Source organism: Phascolarctos cinereus, unplaced genomic scaffold (assembly GCF_003287225.1).
Source record: "Phascolarctos cinereus isolate Bilbo 61053 unplaced genomic scaffold, phaCin_HiC Scaffold_4;HRSCAF=312, whole genome shotgun sequence".
Lineage (NCBI taxonomy): Eukaryota > Metazoa > Chordata > Mammalia > Diprotodontia > Phascolarctidae > Phascolarctos > Phascolarctos cinereus.
The window spans coordinates 661,988,036-661,998,547 of record NW_027555847.1 but is presented as its reverse complement, the minus strand read 5'-3'; the positions used below and the strand labels follow the sequence as shown (position 1 = coordinate 661,998,547).

General features: G+C 45.7%; 1 protein-coding gene across 1 annotated transcript; it reads left to right on the top strand.

Annotated features, from left to right (window-relative positions):
- Positions 1 to 3,190: 3,190 nt before the first annotated feature.
- On the top strand, positions 3,191 to 6,331 carry TNFSF9 (TNF superfamily member 9). Its single transcript, XM_020971363.2, is given in 4 exon segments — positions 3,191 to 3,331; positions 3,333 to 3,662; positions 4,517 to 4,547; positions 5,131 to 6,331. Coding segments are annotated over 4 exon segments (921 nt in total). The 5' UTR covers positions 3,191 to 3,220; the 3' UTR covers positions 5,580 to 6,331.
- The last annotated feature ends 4,181 nt before the right edge of the window (positions 6,332 to 10,512 follow it).

Sequence of the window (10,512 nt, the reverse complement as noted above, 5' to 3'; positions counted from 1 at the left end):
TGTGTGTGGGGGAGAAGGGGGGCTGGCAGTGAAAGGTGGATGAGGGTGGTAGAGCTGGGGGAGCAGATACTTGAGTCTCTTCCATGTGGTGGTGGCATGGAGATGCCTGGGTTCTGAGTTGTTTGGGGTAGTACCCAACCCCTGGTGGACTGTCAGGAGGGTGAAAATAGTGGGCTTGGAGAGTAGTTGCTATAGGATGAACTTCTGAGTTTTCTCCCTGGCATTCTCACATTGTCCAGATGGGAAGGGGAGGAGAGGGATCCCTGGATGTTTTTGGAAAGTCCTGAGCCAGGGTGCTGAGGAGGGAGGTGGCCCCTTGGGGAGCAGAGGCTCTCTCAAAGCATGCCTTCTATGCACTGAAATTCCCCAGTGAAGGGGAATCTGGGAAGAGAGGGAGTGAGATTTCTGTGGCCTGCCATCCCTTTCTAAGCGAGCAGTTCCTCCTTTTCCCTTGTTTCCCCTCTCCTCCTTTGGTTTGAGGGCATCCTGCCATCCCCGACCTCCAATCCCAGGACTGCAGTTCGAGGGAGGTGGGGTAGAGTCCCCAGGAACACCAATCAGGAGGAAGCCTTAGCTCTCCATTGCTTAGTCACTGAAGTTCAAGTCCCCAGAGTTCCAAGAATGGGGGAGGTGGACTAGGAATTTCTCTTTCTGAAGTCCTGCCTCCTCATGAGGAGTCCTCAGAGGAGTCCCAGTCATTCATAAAATCATTTACAAAAAGGCAACATGTACACACCCTGAAAATGCTCATAATCCCATAATTACAGACATGCACCATAGCCGCATATTATGTGTGCACCCACATGACAGCTACATATGACATGCATATACATACCAATTTCTCCGAATATTTTCTCCTTCACTTTCTTAAGTCTAAATAATAATTCAAAAAAACCCCCCAAACTAATAACAAATCAAGCCTTGAATTGTAACATATGCCTACTTCAGAGACATTAAATGCTCACAACAAAAATTTAACAGTTGACTCTCCTGGGCTAGCTTCAACACACAGGGCACACATACACTCCAGAAACACTGATAGATACAACATACATTTCATACACACCCTCTATACACATGTCACAAACACATACTTCTCACACACACACACACACACCATGAACACAGACACACACACCATAAACACAGACGTTAAAAAAAAAGGAAGGTAAGCCTTTTGAAGGCAGGGAACACTTTGTTTTTGTCTTTGTAGCCATTGAGGCACTTAATAAATGTTTACTGAATAAATTGTCCCATGCACTATAGAAACATATACAAAGACATGAAAACTTGACATGCAAATATCCACTCCACACTTATTCTGCAAATGTTCTACTCACACTTTAACCACATACTTCACACACATTGTATACACATAGAAATGGAAACATGCAGCAAACAAGCTTCCCACCCACTAGCTGATGACTTTGCTAAGCACTGCCTCACTTAAATCCAATTCATTGGAAAATCAAGATATCACCCGTGATGTCATTGGTCCTCTTCCAAAATGAAGGCTGTAAAACAACCACAAACCACACAGACACACTCCAATAGACTCCAACAGACAGAATCACATATACGACATGCACAGCAAACACATAGCACACAAATACTACAGATTACAGCTACTCCAGAAACATATGGGCCCAGACGACCCACCCAACAGACACACAAACCCCCCATTTACCATACACAGAGCATTCAGATTCCTTCATACACAATTCAACTAGAAATGAACAACTTCCCCCTTCCCAATTTTCTTTACAAGGTCGGTGCAACTAGATTGTGGATTTATAAACTTGTTTTTTGGAGTATTTTGACAATTATATTTCCATATGGTTGGTTTCCTTTCTAATCCTATGCATTTACGTATTTAAAAAAATTATTCCGAGAAGGGGTCCATAGATTTTACCAAACTGTCAAAAGAAAGGTCAAGTCTCGTCGATAGCTTCTAAGGTCTCTACTCTAAGACTCTGAAAATCCTGGGGGTCCTAGCCACCTTTCTGTTCTTGCCCTCCAGGCACTAAGAGGGAAATGAACAAGATTCAGGCATTCACAGTTGCTACGGTTGGGACTCAGCGGCGACCTAGTAGAGGCCAGGGATCCGTTTTCCTCAAGCACCTTTTTTTCCCTCTAGAGGCCATCCTCAGGGCAATTCTCTTAGCCTATCTGACCCACGTGATGGGGGTGGCAGGGTAGACAAACGGGAAACAGGGTTTCCTCCGCCCACCCTTGTCCCACTCTCCCTTTCCTCCATGCAGGGGGATTTCTAGTTTGGAGTCCCCAGTTTCACAGCAGACCTCAGTCGTGATGGGAATTGTCCCGAGCAGGGGGGTGGGGGGTGAATTACGGAACTTGAGGGATAGTGGAGATGTTGTGTGTCATAAGGGGAGGGGCTGGAAAAGACCCCGTAGGAGAGTCGGAGGCCGGGCCTAGAAATGGGGCCTCCCAACTTCCCAGATCACACCAAGGCACCAAGCCCGAGTATGAGGGGGTGGTGGTGGGATTGACTTGAGGCGGACTGAAGTGACTGGAGGGGGCGTGGCTCCCTGCCGGATTGATGCTTGCAGTTCCAACGGTCGGGGGAGAGAGCTTTATCTAAGCCAGCCCTCAAGGGAAATACAGTGGCGGGAAGGGAGACTCTTAAATCCCTCCTCTCTCATCCCACTCCTCTCTACGTTACACAGCCCCACCCCATTCCCCAGTCCCTCCCTCTGTAGCTTCCATTCTCTAGCCCTCCCTCCCAGGGACCTGGAGATCCCAGAACACTAGAGTCGGGGTGGGGTTTGGGGTGGGGGCGGGACTCAGGTTGTACCCGAACCAGCTCCAAGCCTATAGTTAAAATTTCAGGATAAGCATTTAAAATTCAGAAATCAGTAAACGCTCCAAATCAGGGCTTGATTTATTGTTTTGTTGATTGACTAGACTTAAGAAAGTGATGGAGAAAACGTTAATGCAGATTCAATTTTAAAGTATGTTGTTTGTACATTCCCCCAAGAGCCAGTTGTTAAACTTTTACCAGTACACCCCTGGGTGAGAAGTTTGCATGAGACTGGATGACCGAGATAAGGAGAGACAAAGGCAGATAGAAGAGAAACATAGAGGTGAGAGTCCTAGGAGGGCAGCCACAGATCGAGACAGAATAGATTCTATGATTCTTTCTAGATAGGGGGAGACAGAGAGACAACCTAAAATACACTTAGGCTGTATTTGAACTCTGATGCCGAAGAGCCTTAGCCATAGCAAGGTCACTTTCTTTTCCTCTGCCCAGAGTAAGGACTTCCCCTTCTACGCCCAGAGCTGGATGTTCGGGCCCAGGGACCCACCCCCTTCCCCCCAGGCAGTGGGTGAATGCGGGGAGTGGAGTCGGGTCCCCGCCCCGGAAGGCTACACTTCCTGGTCTCGAGGATAAAGCTGGCCCTCTCTGGCCAGCGAGAACACGACCCGTTCTCGCCATGGGTCACGGTTCGGACCCAGAGAACCCAGACCGCGTCTCGCAGGCTCCGGTCCGCACCTGCCGTGCCCTCGACTGGGCCCTGGGGACAGCGCTACTGCTGCTAGCGGGAATCCTGGCCGCTTACACAGCTTACACTGCTCTAAGGGCCAACCCTACCCAACCTCCTGCCTCCGAAGGGCGCGCTGCTCCGCTGGTTTCAGCTCAGGTAAGAGAAAACCCCTGGCGTTCTTGTCCACTTCCTCGCTCCACACCCTTCGCCCCGGGGCTTCTCTGTACTGATTTTCCCGCTTTCTGCTGGGAAAGACCACCGGATACCTGCCTCCGTCCCTCCCTCACCCACTCCCGCTGCTGTAGGAAAGGACCCTGTAGTTTCTTTATTTCCCCACATGAAAGGACTTGGGTGTCCTTGAACTCCTTCCCTCGAGGAAAGTAGTCTGTCACTCCGCACATGAAGACACCCTAGTGTCACTGAACTCTCTTGAATAACTTGTCAGAAACGGACATTAGTATCCATGTCCCCCAAATACACCCTGGCAGGGAAGGAACTCGATGCTCTCTTAACTCCCCCCCCCCGCCCAACAACCAGCATTGAAAAATCCCAAAGGATCTCTTTTTTATTCTATGCCCCCCCAGGGACACCCCTTCTCATCTCCTCCATTTTCCCCCTCCCCAGCCTTGTCCTCTCTCATCTAACCTGCTCCCCTTAAAGACTCAAACTTTTTTCCTCTTGAAGTTTGCTGGGGTGGTTTTTAAGCAGTTGGGGAGACACTATGGAAAGGTGTATGAAGGGAAGCAGATTCGAGGGGTAGCCATGATTGATCACGGGCTAAGTTTTGTCCTTTGCAATAGTGGGATCAGATCATGCTTGTGTGTGTGTGTGTGTGTGTGTGTGTGTGTGTGTGTGTGTGTGTGTGTGTGTGTGTGTGTGTGTGTGTGTGTGGTAGGGGCTGAGTACTGAAGGAGAGTCTGGTGGTGGTTCAGAAGGGATAAAAGGAGAGAAATCTCTTCTGTATTCCCAGAGGGATCCAGGCGAACTCAACTTGTCTTTCTTCTTTCCAGGGCCCCTATGCTCAGCTGGTGGTGAAGAATGGTAAGTGTAATCCACACCTTTCCCCTCCCCCCAATTTATTCTCCCTGTAGTGAATACGGCACTGAATTTAGAGTCAGAAAGACCTAGTTTGAAATCATACCTCAGACATTTATTAGATTTATGACCCTGGGCAAGTACTTATGTAACCTCAGTTTTCCTATTTGTAAAAAGGGGGGAGGGGGTTGTACTTAGTGGCTTCTATCCCCACCCCCCAACCCCAGCTCTAAATCTGTGATCCTATGATCCATGCCCTCTTCTTCTCTTACTTTCTTCTTTTGCTTAAGGATAGGGAGGTTCTGAATCTACTGCCAGGGGCAAGGAAACCACTCCAGCTCAGAGGGTGTGTGTGTGTGTGTGTGTGTGTGTGTGTGTGTGTGTGTGTGTGTGTGAACTAGACAGGGATTCTCTCCTTCCCCCAATCTTGGTCTCTTTCCAGTGTGGGACATAGAGATGCCTAAGCCTCTCCAAAATAAACCCCCTACCCTCATTACTAGACCTTTGACCCCTCTTCCGGCCTTTATTTGATATTGGGATTCTGGGAATGCTGGGGCTAGACTGACTTCATTTCCTCTGGCTCCCACAGCCTTGGTGCAGAACCAGACACTGAGCTGGCACAGCGACCCTCATCTTTCTGGGGTGTTCCTGGACTCAAAAATGAAGTATGATGCTGATAAAGAAGAGCTGGAGGTCGGGGTGGCTGGGCTTTACTTCATCTATGCCCACCTGAAGCTGCAGCAGGTGATGGTTTCTGCCTACAGCCAGGGCACTGTGGAAGTCTCTGTGGTGCGGGGCTCTGCACATCGAGCTGCTTTGACTCTTTCCCTGGATGTGGGACCTTCCAGCTCTTCCACGGCCACCACCTCCCAGTCCTCCCTCATCTTCCTGGATCCTGGGGACCGGCTCAAACTTAGCATGAGCACTACAGCGGGGGACTTCCTGGATTGGCAGCTGGTGTCAGGGGCCAGTACCTTTGGCCTTTTCTGGGTGGCTGGGGGACAGCCCTTAACTGAATCTGGGGCATATTTATTGTGACCAATTAACTGAGACTGTGATGTCTTCTTTGGAAGATGGAGGAGGAGGTGGGCAAAAATGACCTTGTTTTATTTAACCTGGGGACCCCCCCCATGTTGTGGTTGAGCCTTGGGGAATCCCCAGCCTAACTGCCAGCAGTTCTCTGCAAGTCCGAACATGCCTCAGAAAGAGGCAGTAGAAGGCTATGGGAGCCATGCTGCTTCTGGGTCCTCACAGTGGGGGTGTCTAAGGATAGAGAGGCGGAGTAGTCCCGGTTTCGAATCCTGTTTCTATCATTTATTTGCTGTGTGACACTTAACCCCTCTCATCCTCAGTTTTCTCATCTGTAAAATGGGTATAATCCTTGCACTGCCTACTTCACAGGGTTGTTGAGAGAGAAGTAATCTATATACCTGAAAGTATTTTAGAAATCACAATCTTTATTTATTTATTTATATAATCATTCCTAGACCAGGGACTGGGGCCAAGAGGCTACTTCTTCCCTGCTGGCTTCTAGGGATGCTGAACTACCTCATGGGGACCTATATGCAAAATACTTGGAGGTCACCCATCCTCTCAATGGCTGAAGAGACTTGGGCAAGAGTTTGCTAGTCCAAAGAACCCCAAGCCAAGGAGGGGAGGGAGAGTGCCAGTCACTGTCTCATATCTCTAATTGTGTATTTATTCTGGGCAAGTGCACTTTAAATTACTTTATTTATCACCCTCATGCCCTGGGGGGTGTGTCTGAAATAAATAAAGCCTTATCCTAAAGACCCATGGAAAACATTCTGTGTATTTCATCCATTGTGTGATTGTGGGGGATTCCAGAGTGCAATTGATCAATAGGGTATCATCACTCAGTCAAGGGCTTTCGTTCCTATTCTGTAAAATTAGGGGGTTGGCTTCTAAGGTCCCTTCTACTAACATTCCTTGTTCTGAATTCAAATCCTGCCTCAGACATTTATTGGCTGTGTGACCCAGGTCAAGTAATTTAATCTGTTTGCCTCTGACGCCTCATCTATAAAATGAAGATAATAATAGCACCTACCTCAAAGAGTTATTGTAAGTACCAAATGAGATAATAATTTTAAAGCACTTAGCACATACACTGGTACTAATGGACATTATAGAAATGTTAGCTTTTATAATGATGATGACTCACAAGAATGAAGAGTACTCTGGCACAGTGTCTCCACGGTGAGGGTCACCTATAGTCCAAGCTGGAGGGGCTTAGAGGAAGGAGGGAAGTGATTAGGGAGAATTTCCTAGAGAAGGTCATAACTAGGCAAAGATTTCAAATACCTGGAAGAAAGAGGGATGGACATTCCAGAAAGGGGGAATGTTGACCTCCTTGCTGTTCTAAGAACAAAATACTCCATCTCTTTGCTCTCGGCATGTTCTTAAGCTGTCTTCCATGCCTGGAACGCTCTTCCTCCAGTCTTGACTCTTGACCTCTCTGGTTTCCTTCAAATCCCACCTTCTGCTGGAAGCCTTCCCCAATCTCTCTTAATTCTAGTGCCTTCCCTCTGTTAATTATTTCCTATTTATCCTATTTATAACATGTGTGTATATATATATATATATGTTTGCTCACCATCTCCCCATTATATTTTGAGCTCCTTGAGGGCAGGGACTGTCCTCTTTTTGTACTCCCAGTACTTAGAGTGCTTGACACAGTAGTCACTTAATAAATGTTTATTGACTGACTAGCTGACTGATTGTGAGGGTGGGGAGCAGATATAGGTACGAAAAAGTTTAGTTACACTGAAGGAACAATTAAGAACCTATGGCCTGAGTTGTGGGGCAAAGAAGGTGTGTTGGGGTAGGAGGTGGCAAAAGTATCAAGTAGTGGATTAGGACTTTGTATAGTGGGAAGGTTTTACTCATCTGCAAAATGAGGGGGTTGGACTAGCCAGGGATGGGGAACCTTTGGCCTCAAGGCCACATAAGGCCCTCTAGGTTCTCAAGTGTGGCCCTTTGATTGAATCCAAACTTTATAGAACAAATATTTTTATTAAGGGATCTAGCCTAGACGTTTGACGTTCCTTCCAGGTTCAACATTCTTTCCAGAAGTCAATCAATTAGCATTCATTTTAAGCCTCTACTATGTTTCAAGTGACATTCTTATGAAGTGCTGAGGACACAAGGCTAAAAATGCTGTAATACCTGATATCATAATCCCTGAGTTTATCTTCTTTAGGGAGAGAGAGCATATACCCATAAATGTATATGCAAAATAAATACAAGGTCATTTTTGTATGGGGGATTGGGTGAGGCCTCACAAGGCAGCCAGGTTTTGTAGTGAATAGAGTGATGGAGACAGCTAGACTCAGGAAGACTTGAGTTCAAATATGGCTTCAGACACTTACTAGATGTGTGATCCTGGGCAAGTCACCTAACCTTTCTCGGTGCAATTTTCCTCATCTATAAATAGTTCCCACCTCATATGGTTGTTGTGAGGCTCAAATATGTATAAAATTAATTTGTAAACCTGAAAGTGCTATATAAATGGTTTTGTTGTTCAGTTGTGTCTGACTCTTTGTGACTCCGTTTGAGGTTTTCTTGGCAAGGATACTGGACTCTTCTGCCATTTCCTTCGCCAGCTCATTTTACAAATGAGGAAACTGAGGCAAACAGGGTGAAGTGACTTGCCCAGAGTCATACATCTAGTCATACATAATTCAAATCTGAGGTCAGATTTCAACTCAGGAAGATGAGTCCTCCTGACTCCTCTATCCCCTGTTACCCTAGCTGCCCTCTAGCAATGGTAGCTATTATTGTTGTTGTTATTATTTAATAGGAGATATTGTTTGAGTTGGGCTTTGAAGGACTCTAAGAGATGAAGGTAAGGAGGGAGGACCATCCAGGCACTGAAGACAGTCTCTGGGACAGTGTAGAGAAGGGCAGTGGAATGTGTGTGAGGAACAGCAAGAAGGTGACTTTGACTAGATGTGCTATGGCCCTTTCTAATTCTAAATATTCTATTTACCAAGGGCCCTTCCAGCTCTCGAATTCTATGTTCTGTTTGTCAGGTTTCCTTCCAGGGACCAAAATTCAATAAGTCTATGGGCACTAACATAAAGGCCAATAGGAATGGCCTTCACTCCAGGCTCTGCCTCTGACTCAGGCCAGTACTTCCTTTTCCCTGGGCCTAGGTTCTTTCATTTATAAAATGATAATGTTGGAGTTGGTGATTTCTAAGGTCTCTACCAGATCTGATAATCTTTGAATCTGTCATTTTCTCCTGGGGGTCCTAGGAAGCTCCTGAGCTCAAGGGGGAAGATTGCCTGTCGATAATTCAAGAAGTATTTGTTAAGCACTTACTATGTGCCAGGTACTGTGTTAAAAGCTGGAGATACAATGAAAGGCAAACATAGTTGCTGCCCTCAAGGAGTTTACATTCTAATGGTGGAGGTGACGTGTGAATAACAAGGTAATACAACACACAACACACACACACACACACATCTCTCACTCTCCATATATACATACATACACATACACACACAGAGTATATTTTAAATATATATAATGGAAAAAAGCTAGAGACCTTTCCAAAAAGATCAGGGGTAAAGCAAAGATGCACACCCTCACCACCATTATTTAACATAGCACTAGAAATGACATGACAAGAAAGAAAAATTCAAGGAATAAATAAAGGTAAAAAGGAAACAAAATTATTCCTTTTTACAGATGATATGGTGATTGATTTATAAAATCCTAGAATTAGCTAAAAATTCATTGAACCAAATGATGACCATCTCTGCTTGCTATTGTCCTTTTTCTCTCCTCTTCTCTGCTAAGCTCACAGTTTTGCAACAGGTGTCTCCATTTTTTTCCCCTCTCCTTCTCTACTCTGGGCAATTTGACTTCTGTCCTCATCATTCAACTGAAATGGCCCTGTCCAAAGTCACAAATGACCTCTTAATTGACAATCTAATGACAGGAAATGAAAAGAGCCATTTCTCAATCCTCATTCTCTACCTGTCTGCAGCTCTTCTTCCTTGGTAATCTTTCCTTTCTAGGTTTCTAGTGCTCTTTCCTAGTTCTCCTACTTGAACAATGACTCTTTCTGTGTCTCCTTTACTAGATTTCCATCCGGGGCATACCCACTAACACTGAATGTTCCCTTAGAGGTCTGGCTCAAGGCATCTTCTTGCTAACCCTTTTGGTGATGCTATCAGTTCCAAAGGATTCAATCATCATCTCTATGAAGATAATTCCCAGATCTAGCTGTAGAGCCATAACCTCTCTCCTAACCTCCAGTTCCACACCACCAACTGTTTTTTAAACATCTGAAACTGGATTTCTACAGACATCACCAACTCAACATGTCCAAAACAGAACTTAATATCTTTTCACTCAAACCCTTTCTTCTTCCCATCTTTCCCACTACTGTCAAGGGATCATCATTCTCCTGATTATTCAGGCTCAGAATCTTGGTATCAACTTTACTCTTTACTCCCGCTCACCCCACATATCCAATCCGTTATCAAATTTTATCATTTTTACCTTTACAACATCTCTTGTATGTATGTATGTACCTTCTCTCCTCTCACACAGCCATACCCTTGCACTGGTTCTAGGTGGCATCTGGGTGGTACAGTAGAGTGCTGGAGTTAGGAAGACTTCAAATCTGGCCTCAGATACTGCCTAGCTGTGTGACCCTGGGCAAGTTACTTAGCTGCTGTCTGCCTCAGTTTCCTCACTTGTAAAATGACGATAATAATAGCATCAAGGTTGTTTTGTGGATCAAAGTGAAATAAAATTTGTAAAGCACTTATCATAGTGCCTGGCATACAGTAGGCCCTTAATAAATGCATGATTCCTTCCTCCCTCCTCTTTCCTTTCTTCCTTTCCTCCCTCCTTCCTTCCTTCTTTAATCCTCTTTCTGTGAGAAATCAGTGTTTTTCTCTTGTATTTAATAACTACTTATTGCATTAGGACCAAAGTT